This window comes from Pocillopora damicornis, chromosome 2 (genome assembly GCF_964200805.1).
Source record: "Pocillopora damicornis chromosome 2, jaPocDami1.2, whole genome shotgun sequence".
Taxonomy (NCBI): Eukaryota; Metazoa; Cnidaria; class Anthozoa; order Scleractinia; family Pocilloporidae; genus Pocillopora; species Pocillopora damicornis.
In genome coordinates, this window is record NC_142671.1 from 24,558,575 (window position 1) to 24,573,119 (window position 14,545).

Consider the following 14,545-nt stretch of genomic DNA (forward strand, 5'->3'; position numbering starts at 1 on the left):
AGCTTGTGAGATATTTTCGTTGGAATGTTTTTAAAGTTAATCCTCTTTTTTTAAACAAAAATGTAAACAACAGCTGCATATGTCCCGCTCCAAACCACTCATCCCGAAAAATAACTCTGAAAAATAACTCTGAACCATGCCTATCATGTTTCGTTATTATTACTAACATAAGTCGATGTGACAGTTTTGGAGACTTAAAAAATGCAACACAATTTTCCTTTTCCTAAGCAATACTTGCGTTTGTCCAGAAATGCAGGCGGTCACGAAAATTCTTCAAATCGCTAAATCCGCCGAGTTGATTTCGCTTTGACGAATTTCACTGAAATTGGCCAAAATCGTCAAATCCATGAACAGTCTCTCGGTTTGACAAAATTTCGTCAACGATGCCATTTTCGATACTACGTGCATTTCTGAACGTAAGTGATGCTTGTTGCAATGTACTTCGTGGCGTGCTAGCGGTGTTTGCTTGTCATTGGCCTTGAATGGCCTCGGAGTATAGCATGTTGTTAGTGATATTGTCATCGGCATGGAAAAGGCTGGAGATTGTCAACAACTGATCAATGAACAGAAAATTACGTAGTACAGAAGACCCACCGCTAACCAACAAAGTAGTCATTTTTAAGTAAATGATTTTAAATTTTATTTTTCAACCCTATCTACGTATCTCCTCAACTGTAAAATGAACGCAGTCATAGCTACTCTTTCTGAGATTAGCATTTGGTCAGGGGTAAGTTGATACTCTACCAACATGCCCCATGGGCGTCTGTACAGATAAAGATTGCTGTTTATTCTTCCGATGCGCTTCGTTGTCTTCTTTGTGAAGGATTAGCGGGTTCTCACGGACTATGAGGCCGCCAAAACGCCAATTATTTTCACTGAATGAATTCAGCACCTACTCAGAGGATAAAATTCAATTCGAAGTAAGGATTCCTCCGCTAGGAATCTTTGTCTTCGTCTTCATCTGTTTCCAGTGATATAAGCTCCATATCTTGTACAGTAATGTCTTGTTCTACAACATTTAAGTCCTGGGACTCAGATCGCGTTTCATTTCCAATCGCTTGAATCCTCTCACTATCCTGTAAGGTTATTCTTGCGAATTCATTTGATGCGTCGGCGACCGAAACCCTCGACCGAGCCCTGCGTCTAAATGCTGCTGATCCGAGCGTCGACAAAATAAGATCTTGTACAAACAGGCTTCGGTCTGCACGCTCGCGTTCCAAGGCTTCCTGTTCAGATTCTGACAGCGCCGGTTCGTTAGCTCTGAAAAGTACCAATTAAAGATTTGATGCTTAATAATTCAAAGTCAAAGAGAACTAACGCTTCCAAAATTTTAGCTGAAGTTCCTCTAATGCCATTGCATTTTAGAAGTTTTAAAATGCTACACGAATAGAAACTGTTTGTACGAAAAAAGGGAAGACCGCCAGTAAGGGGAGACTGAAGAAACGTGTTCAACATAAACTAACTTGAGATTGAAACTAAACAGACTACAAACAAGTTCACAGACAAACAAATGTGTTCCATGCTCTTACCTAGAGAGAAGAAATGACGAAGACGCCGAACTACTGCTTTCTTGAGCACTAACGGTTGACGTAGCCGTGACACTACTACCAGCTGCAGCTGCAGCAGCCGCAGCTGCCGCCATTTGACGCCGAGCGGGAAGTCTCTCCAGCCGCTCTCTGGTCTGCTGCACTTGCTGCCTCTCCAATTGTAACTGCTGTTGTAGCAACTGAAGCTGGGACTGCATGGGAGGCTGGGGCTGTTGGGCAGCACGTCGAACGCCCGACAGCTGAGACAAAAGCTCAGCTATAGGGTCCATGCTTTCACGGGCAGAGGTGGAAGAGGACGACGAGGACGAAGCAAGCGCACTGTTCCCTGATCCTCCAAAGTGCATGTTGGCTGCTCGCGGCCTTGGGGGTCTCGGTCGACTACCACTCACTGCTGGGTGAAATAAACGTCTGACGTGCCGGACAGGTGGGGGCTCGTCGTAGTAAGTCAGTTAAGGAACACACAGGTGATACATATTATCTAACTGCTCAAAATGAAACAGCCATTCTACTCAGCAAAATAAACATTAAAACGAGTTGTGGGTCTAAATAAATTGAGCAACTCCTTCCCACCAACATCTCCAACGAAACGACAACAGACCACCTAAAGATCATTCAAGGTGCAGTTCGTTTTACCAAGGAACAAAAATACCCCAAAACTATTCTTAAATTCCTTGAGAAAGAAACCCAAAATTGTTTGAATGTACTAGCAAACATATAGCAAACACAAATTAAAAGGATATTAGAATATCAGGCCTACTGGGTGCCCTATGCTCCAGTGTCAAATGCGCAGCAAAGTCATCGGTCACATGATTTGGGTCTCCACCTGGTAAGGCAGCACACACAGGACATACCTGCATCAAACACAACACTCATTAAAACACAACTCTCTGCATAAATAAGATTTATCTTTCCTTTGCAACAAAAACGGTGTTTACTTTTTTACTGTAAAAGAAATACACACCAATAGGAAAACCTTAAAAAAGAACAGCCTTTAAAGGAAACGTGGCAAAACAGTGCTCTTCAATACTTATTAACTCCAACCTTGCACTCACTGGAAAATCTATTTCAGGTAGATTTCTGTCTTACAACTGTAATTACTTATTTGAACCGATTCTGAATTACCCATATAAGTTTGCCCTAAATAACTTGAACCGTTTCTGTCTGAATGTGATTACATATAAAGCTGTAGTCAGAACAAAAATGTACTGAAGTCCAAATTTAATTTAATTTGAAGCAGCCATTTCTTTGACATCACATGAAACATGAAACATGTGAGTTAGCTTTATATTTCCCTTTACTTCTGTTCATTTGTTTACAGTCCCCCTACCTCAACATCTACAAACACTAGAAGCCTTCCAAATTTTCCTAGAAGGTTCAAGTTATCTTTGATACACTGTACACTTACAAGGGGCAATGTAAGCAAACAACAACTACTGTTACCTTTCTAATTTCAGCAAACCCTACAATTCATTACTAAGGTTTAGAGTTGAACAAATTCCACTAATAATTATGAGTAAATGTTTAATTTGAAAACACAAAAATTAATCCCTATTTAAGCACCTCTTCAATGCTTTTCCTATTTACTGTCAAACTTGAGAAACCATTACAACCAGAAATAGGTCTTGAACGTTATTGTTTTAATGGAAAGACAATGGGATACAAAATAACTACACTGCAAGGACCACTAGTGATTAGAATATGGTTTTCTTGTGTGCCTCAATCTTCTGTGTAACTACTAAAAAAATTAATAAGTATTCCAGAAATACTTCATGTGCCAAATACTTACCACCTCAATGGAGGCATCACTATGTTCTGATGCTACGTGTTCCTGTAGGGCAGACTCTGTAAAACCCATTTTACCACAATAAGGGCAAGTAAAAGACTGTGGCTGGTCTGCAGTAAATGCTTCACCTCCATAATAGAGTTCTGTTCATCAAGAAAACAAGTTTAATTTGCTTTCCACACGGAAAACATTTCTTAAGCTTAAGTTACAAACTAATATTAAGGTCCAAGTAGATAATGACCTAATCTGTGAGAATATGCTTGAAAGGTATACTTGCATCACTTAAATGTGTATGTACGTATACAAGGAACACATGAAATTCACTGATGCACTTTCTGAAATTCTAGAGCTCATTTGAGATTCTAAAAATGCTTTGGAAAACTGTTCATATTAAGTAAGAAGAGTGGTTGAACAACTGGAGATAAAGTGGCTGACCAAAAATGTGGGTCATGCCAAACTAAAGAAGTCAGCAGACAAATTTGGGTAAAATCACTATTGAAATACAAAGTAATTTCACTCTGTTAAACCCAAAGGGTAAAAAATCCTGAATCAGTGTAATGTATACAATCAAAGTTCTGGCAGCATCCTTACCAAAATCTGTTCTAGTAAGAATACATTGCATTGGATGATCTGCTGTGTGCCTTGTAGTTGTTGCTCCATTTTCATAACATGTTGCACAAAGGTCATAATCATAGCAAATTAAACATTTGAATCGCCTCCCACGGAAATTTCCTATGTTACACGAGTCACAACTGACACCTGTTAAATGGAATAAAAGAGAAATTAGTACATTTCTTCATGGTAGACAAATAATGCGAGAAACAAAAGGAAATTAAGGCATTAAAGCTGTACTGTCAAGTAGTTTAGACTAAGGGTTCTGGGGTATGCTTATTCCAGAAATTTTGAAATTAATGTGTGGCAAGGCAAAATTCACCATTTCCAGTTAATACTTAGTGTACAAAATACCAATCCTTTCCTTAAAAATATCAACTGTCCCAATCTAAAATTTTGTCTCATTCAGGTTTAGACACCATCTGGGTTCATGTGGAAGCCTACAACCCAATTTACTATGCTAATGGCAGAATTTAAGGATTCTGCTTTGATAGATTGTAACTATATGTTTAATATAGCAGCCACAGTGACTAGATCCATCACTGCTTTAGTTATCTTGTTAACTCATGGCAGATGTTTTTCAAAGAACATCAACATTTTGAAGAGTGATGGTGATCAGTGATAGACTTAAAGAATATTGATAACTTTCAATATATAGAAATGGAAAATGCCTATAATGACACAGGAAAACATGATAACCAAACTGAGAGGGGAGAGATAAGTACTTACATGTAATCACCACAATGACAAAAATTGAACCAACATGAACTCAAAGAAGAACAAACAAATTATTTCATGACTAGACGATTCCACAGCTCAAAAGTCTTTATGAAAAGATTTAAGATAAAGAGCAACCTTTGAGAAAGTTTTAAAAAGCCATTCATTATTGACTAAAGACTACATAACTGTTATCACTGGAAAAAGACAACACTATAACATTTGCTGTCACATAGTCATCTAAAATTGGATGCCATGTTAGAATTGACATAGTCACCTAAAATTGTCCAAACCCAAATTCATGAAACAAACTAGGTAGTTTAAACTTATTAACTCTTTACACAAGTTAAATTCTTTGCCGATACATTGCTGAAAATACATACAGTATTAAACAATAACAAGGTCAATGATCATTCCTTCAACAAATTGGTTGAAAAGTGTTCTTACAATTTAAGTAACACAGTGGATGCTGGCATCAATGAAAAATGTGTTAGGCTTCTGAATTGATTAGGAAAATTCTACAAGAACCCCTTCCACAGAACCTTTTCAGGGTGTTTTGAAAACATTCTCTTATCATTTGATGACACTGCCAAAAATGCTTAAGAAAGCAAAAATTGAAACTTGGGCCAATATCTCCTACAATGATTTGATTTCTATTTAAAGCACCCTTGTTCCAATAAGCACTCCCTCAAGACACTCAAGCGCCTGTATTTTTATAATGTGCCCCAAATCTTTTTCAAGGATTTGTTTTGCACAACCTGCTATTTTTCCAAAAAAGAAAAAGCACCCTGTACCCCTTTTAGGTGCCCTTCCTAGATGTAGCATACATAACTAAGCCCCCCAGGCACTAAATCGAATAATTACAGTAACTACCATGTTTCCTCCAATAAACCCCAGGTCCTTAACTGAGGAGAGCACTTATTAGTTTTCCCTTCAATGAATTGTACCTTTAATTTGGCTAAAATCCTAAATATAGATAAACAAAAATAGGCACCCAATGGGTACACTACTCTAAAATGCCTTTTGTTTTTACACTGGATCTCCATTATCCCCTTATGAGGCTCAAATATTCTCTAACAAGGCTCATTTCTTGATAAGTGGACTATCTTAAGCACCACTTTTAGTTAAAAAGGTTCCTTTGATACAAGGCAAACCCATAGAGGGTTCATTTTGCAGAGCTAAAGGTGATGTAGGCAGAAGCAATCAAGGGTGATGTGATTCATAAAACCAGTATAAAACCAGTTGTACATTCATGACATTTTACCGACTGGAAAAAAAGCTACCCAATCTAGGCATAGCTCTAAGTAAAAGGGTCATTGAATGTTGTGATACAGGGAACGATTGTGCAACTAAAATCAAAACTACCACTTCCCTGATGAAATTGAGCTTGACTCTTAGAAAAGTACCCACATGCAAACAATTGTGAAAGTCAAAGTGGCTGTGGGTCTCTGAACTTGGAAAATGAATTATGAAGGGTGAAAGACCAAGGCCAATGAGTTGAATTCCTATTTTGAACCTCTTTGTCCACATAAAGCACATTGTCTAAAAATTACATTTGCTTACTTGGCCCAATGGATTGCCCTTCCCTCTGCAAGCAAAAAGGTTGAGAAATTGACTCTTGGTGATAGTTTTTTTTCTTATTCCTTCAAAATGGCTAATACATTTTTGCAGAACTGGCGATTTAAAATTGTATACTGTCAACTGTTGGACCAAATTTTCAATTCTTAATTTCTCCTTAGATCGTTGCACAGAACTCAATTATAATAGCTCAAAGATTAAGTGAATGTGTGCAGTAGGGTGCAGGTCACAGGTCTGTCATGGAGAAAACAATACTCACAAAATGAAAGAACATAAATTCTGGAATAAAGCAGAGAGCTAACCACAGAATATAGCATAAAAGGACATTACACCATTTGACAACTAAAACAGTCTTCTCTAGGTATTTAACTAATACCCACATTTTGATAATCAGAACATTACCATGGAAATTTCACTTGTTTAACCCTTACAACGTAGCTAAGTTCTAAATTCTAATCATGAGTTAGAAAAGGAGTCATAAGAAATTTCTCTGCCTTACCTGGTAAATACAATACCATAATTATAACATTATCCCAGATATTTGTATATTTTTCTGTCACAGAATCCATTGTTATGAAATGCATGACCAATTTCTTTCTCTTGTGGTATATGACATACAAACAAAATTGCTTTGTTTTTAACCTAGAATAGCAGTAGTACTTAGGATACTGATTTCAACCTACATCTCAGCAGAGAAAAAAATCTTATTTTTGAATCAGCTAGTGAGCAATTCATACTGATAATTGAACAAGTTTTTTAGTCAAGTTCATTTGCAACTTCTTAACCATAAATATTGTATAATTGTTAGGTAATTTGCCCTTTCCTAGCCACCAAAGAATCCTATGAAATATACACAATACAATTGGAAACAATTTTGGTGAGAAATACTTGGTAAAAAAGGAACATATAAATCTGAGCTGATAGAACAAGTAAAACCACACATACACAGCCTTGCCAGTGTCCCTTAAAAAGTCATTTGCTAAAATTAATTTGCTGCCATTAGTCATACACAAATAAGCTATTAGCCTTCCTCACTACTTTCCCTTTCAACCAGTAGTTTTGAATCTAATGCATCATTCTTCTTAAAAAAAAGGCAGGAAAGCTACAGAGAAACTAACCAAATTAATTTTAGTCCCTCTGTATCCTCTTGATTATTAGCTGACCAGAAAGTGGTTATACCGAGGAATTAATTTTTTATAAAACATTTACACACAATTCCCAACGTACAATTTTCAGTAAAACGACAAGGATAGCAGTCTTGAGGTGATGAAAATTAACCTTAAAGCAACAGCTATGTAACTTATGTACTAGGACGCAGTGAAATATTTAAATGTATAGGTAATATCATAAAGTGACTGCACCAGTTTATTACTCACGTCGAATACAAAGAAGTATAAGAAAGAATATTGTATTTAATGTGTGCCATACTTTGCCACTAAAAGGAGAGGTCTCTCAGTTTCGACGCCGCACGTTGAAAAGAACCCAAGCAAACATGCTCATTTACACCTTTCGAACGTGTAAGTGAACGTAACGGAACTATGGATGCAACTCTAGAAAACGACCACTCTTAGAGACTGTGGCTGAGATAAACACAACTTGAAACACTGTGGCATCAGTGACATAAAGAAATTTAAGAGGACAACTGCTTTCCAGAAGGGAAGCCACAATTTCCAAATCTAAAAGAGAAAACAAACTTACCCTCATGCCGAGACATAGCAACTTCCCTGTACTTCAATAAGAGTCGAATCGAATTTGCGCTGATGCAAGGGCCTATTGATACAACTTTTCTTGACAGTGGCAAAAAGCATTGGACAATCGTTGAATGTTCTTCCTAAATTCTGGGAACGGTCCCAAACAGTCGAATTTTAGGCCACTTTACTTCTCATTTCCACCATTGGAGACTTCAATGATTCTAAGAGCCCTCTCCCGGTTTCACTGGGCATGAGCAGTAACTGGATTCCCAGCATTCTCAGCTCCTTAGGTTGGTGACTGGGGTCTACGTTAGGGCTACACGGGTTACACGAGCTACACGAGCAACAGCAAGTATCGTTCGAAGTATCGGTTGAGTATCTCGAGGGATCTTAGAGTTGTCTCAGGACGGAAACAGAAGAGCCCGTATCGTACAATTACAGTTATCTAAAGGCGTCAAAAAAATTGCAAAAAATTATGCAATTGTGTGCTCGAGAGGCGCTGTGACTACTGCTGAAGGTTATAGCTAGTGGGGGGCTGTCCTGGTGTACCGGTACACGGGGGAATTCCTATTGTTTTCACATCCATACATGGAGTTGTGACGCAGTTCGTTAATGTTTCGTTCCTTTGTGTACCGGTACACGAGGACACAACCGCTAGTGGTGTCTTGGGTGCTAATGACCTCCTCACCCTTTAAGCCTTTTTTTTATCTGTCACATTAAGTAACACACAGTGTGGAGGTCAACATGACAATCTGGTGATTGCCCTCTGTTTGAAACAGTGATACTCTCACCTCCTTTGAAAAATCCAGGCCATGCTATGTTGACGAGTGATCACCAATTTTCAAAGTAATGAAGAATGTTGGCTATGTGAACCTCCATTGGGTAGCCCATGCTTGATGCATGTCAATTCTAACAAGGCATCCAAGCTTTTGGGTAGATTTTTTGTTTGTTTTTTCTATTTGTTCTCAAGTCTCTTCTGGAGTTACAAGACAAAAGAAACAAACAAAGATTGCAGTTTTGTTCCTCATGCCTCAAAGTCATGCTGGAATCTTTTAAGATTGAAGTTTGAATAGTTATTAAATGCAGGTGTTTCTTGTAGAAGTGGTTACCTACATTACTAGGCAAATATGTGTAAGTATGGTCTTTATTCTTTCAAAGGTCATCAGGTACAAAATAAAGCTAAAAAATTTGGACATGCAGAACCAATTAATGATTTTATTGGACTGGTACACCCTGATTCAAGTGAAAGAACAAGACAGAATGGAAAGGATAACAGTAACTTTGAAGGAGCTCTTCCTTCCGCTGTAATAAGGGATGGTGTAAACCAATATGTGTAGTGCCGATAAGCATGTCTGGACTTTTTGTGGGCAATGATAGTGATGTGTCCATCCAGTCCTCTCCAAATTACTGTATATAGTAAGTAGCACTATTTTCCAAACCATTATGAAAACATTGTTGATCCTTGTAATCTGATTGGCTCTCATTGGTGATTTATTCATGAATTGCACCAATTTGTCTCTATGCTTTCTTTCTCCCAGTCAATGAAACCAATTGGACAGCTTTACTAAAACACAACAACCAATCAGATTTCAAGGCTTGTTTAAGGAAACCAATAAAATTGTACGAAATGAAAGACAACTCTTGCAACTTCTGACAAACCAGCTAAATACTGGATAAATAAAATATTTGCACAGAATAAAAAAGCTGTATTAGTAATAGTTTGTCATCTTTAATTATGAGCTCTGCTCAGGTTGACAAAATGTCAGTCACTACTACTGATTCTAATACAATTCTTCTAAGGACCCTAAATCAGAAGACCACACAACATGATCAATGCTCCTGAGTTCAAAATATTAACTGCATTATCTTATTGTTAAGTACAAGCTCAGCATCTTCATTGTGATTTCATAAGCCTATCTGATTTGTATCTTCTGTATTAGTGTCCATGACGTTTCTCTTATTTCTTACATATGCAAGATATCTACTTTGACCATAATGTTTGACAAGGCCTACATTTTGGCAAAAAGCAACTTAACATACCACAATAATCATTTCTACTACTACTACTTCTTGGGGGTACATATCAGAATTGAAAAACTCCTCTTTCGGCTTACTAAAATGTCCTATTATTTCAAAACAAAAATACAGGTCAACCAACTCCATGAGAGCACAAAAGTTGACATTTGACATCTTAGAAAGCTGCAGCTATTTTTAAACTATCACCAAGAACAAGTTCCCAAAATATCCTCCTTTCATAACACAATACAGATCTCTAATGTATTTGTATTCCATGTCTTATAAATAAAAGCAGACTCCATACATAGTACATTTGTAGAATCCTATATGAATAGGTTTCTGGACAACAAATCAACACTACTTGGGAGACAGGAGACTAAATAGAGGCCTCCAAATAACACTTTGATGGCCTAATAAAAGGAATTATGCTATGCTGAACTTCCTTAAACTACAGAAGTTTGTGTATCCAACAATTAAACCATACTATAGAAAACATTTTAACACTAGAAAGATAAAATAGCATAGGAAAGCATTGTTTTTTTCAGAATCTAGTGCTATCTTTTAATACCCTCACCAGTGCATCACCACAGTTTCTTTAGAAACTTGCCTTTATATTATATACAATGTCAATCTAAGCTGCACCACAAAATACTGACAGCCATACTTCTAAATATATATTTAGTGGACTATCTGTCAAAATTTCCAAATAAAAAAATCTGTATCACCAATACGACCAAGGTGGTTGCCTGGTATAAAGATGTGGACTTGTAGTGATGTTGAGTGGAATTGATATAACCGCTGCTTCCATTCCTGCTTCTTCAATTCCACGCTTGATGTGATACCTGGCAATTTAACAAACACTGTGTGAGCCCACCACTGCATGTAGTCTTAATGAAAAACTGAGCTAATTAGTATTCAGATGTAAAAGACCACCAAATAAAAATGAAAGTCAGCATTAGCATCCTTTTAAAGATGAGTGTAAGTCTTGTAAATTATACCTTGGTTATATGGAGAAAAATTATAAGTAAGTGTTAACAGTGCCTTAAAAATGAAAGCTGAGTTTTCGCAAATGATGTCTTACACAACTACAACCGTGCTGCTAAAATAAGGAGCTCTTCAAACTAAAAATGCCAGTACACATGAAAGGTAGGATAACTAGTTAAATTCTTGAGAAGGCCAACTGAGGGAATGGGTAAGGAAAGAAACTACTGGGTCACAGGAGAGCCAGGCTGCAACAACCACATAGTGATAGCTTTGCTTTGCACCAAATCCTCACAGTTAGTTCATAATCTCTCCTCATTGCAGTCCTTCTTTCTTATTTCAAATTTAAATCGGCTCTAACTTATCAAAACAGATTTATTGAAACTCTGAAAAAAGAGGACTCTTAAATATATGGTTATAATGACAAATGAAAATGTCACTAAGCTCTTGGAATTACTGGAAAATAGTTACATCATTTAAATCCTCTTTCAAACAAATAATCTAAAATTAAAAAAATAACATTGTGGTAAGTTAAATATTTCACTTGTGAATGACAGTAATGACATCAATAAAATGCAGTACCCATCAGATCCCAAGATGAATCCAGCAGGAATACTGACTTCTCTTGTTGTTCCATCATGGATCATGTCCACTAAAGATTCTGCATTGTCAAACTGTAAATTGTCTGATATAAATACAGCAATAGCTCCATGATGTTCCACTGTCTTGGTTTTGGAGACAAAGGAACAACCCCTAGAGTACAAGGTTACTCATGTTTTTACAGGCATCAGATATGCATTAGTCTCCATGCAACGAGATAGTGTAATAAGCAGGGGGGCAGGCCCATCACTTTACTCCAGACTTGGTGGCCTCAAAGGATTAGTCGGAGGGGAGTTTGCAGAACTTGCAGTAAACACTACTCACATGTAGACAAATATACAACTCATTAAGTACTGAATGCAGGCTATGTATTCTCCATTTACTAAGCATTGGTTTCTCAATATCAACTCTGATTGGCTACAAAGATAGAAATAAGTCTTGCTGGCACTCCTTTGGTAACACTATACCTATAAATGATAGTCCCAAACATGTAGAAGTGTTGTCAGATGTTGCAGGAAATAGCACATTTAAACCTGATTATCTCACCATCATGTTTAACCCTTTGATTATCAAACACATTCTCATTGTCAGCATCTCAGGAAATTGATAGAGAACAATGTGGAGAACATGTATACTGATGTTAGATGTAAAGAGTCAACCCTGTCCAATAAATTTGTTAAGTCTGCACTCACTCACCCTCTTTCAACTAAGGCTATTGACCCCCACATAGCCTTACCATTGTCAACTGAATGACAAGCATCAATAGGATCAGCAGCAACAAGGTTTACAGTGCCTAATTCTAATTCCTGAAAAGAGACAGAAAAAGATGAAAACCAGTGAACATTAGGAATCATTGATATCAGGGTCAATTTGTACATCACCAAAGTGCCCATCGACCAGCAGTTACTATGAAGCACAGGAACGTTCTTTAAACCTCTAATTCCCAAGATCTGATTATTAATTCTCTCCTCTTGCTGCTACACAATTCCTTGTAAATTAGTTACGAGAATTTGGTCCAAGATCACGATAAAATTCCTGATAAGTTTGAGTATTCTCATCAACCGTTTGCTAGAAAACAAGTAGATATCAAAGGGAGAAGGTAAATGTTTGTCACTTCTGGGAGTTAAGGGGCTAAAAGGCGTTTTTTGAAAAGAAATCGATTGACGATTAGCTCTCTACAGTGATTCATACCTGTACAGAGAATGCCTTTAAACCACTACATGGACCTTTACAAAAACTAACCCAAGACAACTTTATTACAAGGCAAATTAAAGTAGGGCTCGAACCGTAAGCAAGGAAGTTGAAAGGGAAAACGTAGAAAGTGAAGGAGGTTTAGGACGTTACATTTCTGATTAAACCGGTGGCACAGGTGAAAACAAGCTCAGACTCTCTTGGGAACGTGATAAATAAAATGACTGCGTCCGCATTTGGGCTGACTCAGCTAGTAATTAAGATTTTATAATTAAGAAATAGTTCGTTGACATCAATTATTGAATTACTTACAAATTTGGTTCCGAAGTTTTTCGCTGGTTTAACCTTGTAGATATAACTTATGTTCTTTGGTTGTAAGATTTCAAAATAAAGAAGGTCATTGCTATCGAAAAGCATGAAGTCTGTAGCAGAGAATAGACGGACTCGTGGGCCTTCAGCTGCAAGGTGAAACATATACATCATTAAGTATTGTGCTATTGCGCCAATAAAACAAGCAGTGCTGAATATTCCATAGATTTTACCTGAAGAATAGTCCCATAACAAAAAAAGCACAGCCATAAAGAGGCATGATATCGTTCTATGGATATGGATCTCCATAATTTCGTTCATCACGCAAACACGTCAAGTTGTAACGGTGAGTCATTATTTTGTGACCGCTTAGAATGCTGGGATAAGCCTTTCGCTCTTGTGATAGAATGGGAACAAACTGTCCCAGGAAAAAATTGGAACTTGTAAGTTTAAAGATAAAGAAAGGGAGAAAGTCTCTCAAGGAACTGTGTTCAGAGGGAAGGATCACAAGATAATTTGGTTTTAATACTTGAGTTGATCAAGTAAAGTAGCCACCGTGGAGAGTTTCCGAAGCTAACGTTTCAAGTCCTATGCCCCATTCACACCAAAGCTTAAACATGTTTAAAAGTTGTTTTGTTAAACACAGTTTAATTTTTTTTTTCTTCATAGAAACTATTTAACCGAATATTTTTTACTTGAATGTAGCACATTGGAAATGCAAGTTAGCAAGTACTTGAATCCAATGGAAAATCAAGTTTTTCAGTTCTCTGTTTATAATTTTCATTCAATGAAAACCAGTTTAACAAAACATGTTTTGCTGGTGTGAATGGGGTACTATACATGTGTGATTTAGGTACAGGGAGATTGAGTTACGCTATTAGTGGGAACACAGTAACGTGAAAAAGACAAGGAAAAAATAGCCAAATTAAAAGCTTTCGTTGATACAGCAGAGAGTAAGAGGACGCCTTAGACCGCCGATTTGAAAGATTAACTTTAGTTCTAGAGATTCGCGGCTTTCCGAACAGCCTAGATGTAAGGAAAGGTCGCAGAATGCCATATTTTTTAAAAAATGATTGGGAGAATAAAGTGTCTTGGCTTAGATGCATCTTTTCTACGTCCCGATGGTCTTCTTGGAATCGATCACCCAGTCGTCTTCCCGTTTCTTCCCCTTTTCGGGGAAAAAGTTTTCAAAAAGTTTGTGGATCAACCGTTTAATTCTTGAAGACAGTCGCCAATAGAAAACTAAGACGAGCCTAAAGTAATGTTTTTGAAACAAATCGAGATCGAGAAACAAAAACGCTATACTCAGACATCTTAGCACCACACTTGCTATAACGCATATTCATCGCCGAGAGAGCAATTATGCTCTCAATCTTATTTATGATATATTTTCTATGATCCCAGTAACTCTTAAAAAATACTAAAAAAAATTAGAATATATACAAAGATATAAAACAACAAGCAAAACGACACACACACACACACACACGCACACACAAAGAAACCGGGGTTGTTCCACG

At 37.2% G+C, this 14,545-nt stretch overlaps 2 protein-coding genes and 1 long non-coding RNA gene across 3 annotated transcripts; 1 reads left to right on the forward strand and 2 right to left on the reverse strand.

Annotated features, from left to right (window-relative positions):
• Window positions 1-615: 615 nt before the first annotated feature.
• On the reverse strand, window positions 616-8,187 carry LOC113669670 (E3 ubiquitin-protein ligase KCMF1). Its single transcript, XM_027185741.2, has 6 exons — window positions 7,936-8,187; window positions 3,922-4,089; window positions 3,334-3,473; window positions 2,288-2,398; window positions 1,530-1,987; window positions 616-1,260 (listed from the first exon to the last, which is right to left on the reverse strand). The coding sequence occupies exons 1-6, from the start codon at window positions 7,949-7,951 to the stop codon at window positions 936-938; spliced, it is 1,218 nt and encodes a 405-aa protein (XP_027041542.2). The 5' UTR covers window positions 7,952-8,187; the 3' UTR covers window positions 616-935.
• Window positions 8,188-8,678: 491 nt separating this feature from the next.
• LOC149050461 (uncharacterized) lies at window positions 8,679-9,127 on the forward strand. The gene is made up of 2 exons (XR_016183334.1): window positions 8,679-8,774; window positions 9,087-9,127. It is a non-coding gene; the product is annotated as an uncharacterized LOC149050461 (long non-coding RNA).
• A 510-nt stretch (window positions 9,128-9,637) lies between these two features.
• Window positions 9,638-13,406, reverse strand: LOC113669669 (protease-associated domain-containing protein 1). Its single transcript, XM_027185740.2, has 5 exons — window positions 13,259-13,406; window positions 13,029-13,174; window positions 12,222-12,331; window positions 11,508-11,678; window positions 9,638-10,786 (listed from the first exon to the last, which is right to left on the reverse strand). The coding sequence occupies exons 1-5, from the start codon at window positions 13,344-13,346 to the stop codon at window positions 10,666-10,668; spliced, it is 636 nt and encodes a 211-aa protein (XP_027041541.2). The 5' UTR covers window positions 13,347-13,406; the 3' UTR covers window positions 9,638-10,665.
• Between the last annotated feature and the right edge of the window lie 1,139 nt (window positions 13,407-14,545).

Excerpts from the sequence above, each read along its gene's own strand:
- LOC113669670 (XM_027185741.2), bottom strand. Across the intron at positions 1,988-2,287 it reads CCAGTAGGCCTGATATTCTA|TACGACGAGCCCCCACCTGT; the intron begins ATATCCTTTTAA and ends TAACTGACTTAC. Across the intron at positions 1,261-1,529 it reads TCGTCATTTCTTCTCTCTAG|AGCTAACGAACCGGCGCTGT; the intron begins GTAAGAGCATGG and ends GGTACTTTTCAG.
- LOC113669669 (XM_027185740.2), bottom strand. The coding sequence starts at position 13,346 with ATGAACGAAATTATGGAGATCCATATCCATAGAACGATATCATGCCTC. Across the intron at positions 13,175-13,258 it reads GTTATGGGACTATTCTTCAG|CTGAAGGCCCACGAGTCCGT; the intron begins GTAAAATCTATG and ends TTCACCTTGCAG. Across the intron at positions 12,332-13,028 it reads AAAACTTCGGAACCAAATTT|GAATTAGAATTAGGCACTGT; the intron begins GTAAGTAATTCA and ends GTCTCTTTTCAG.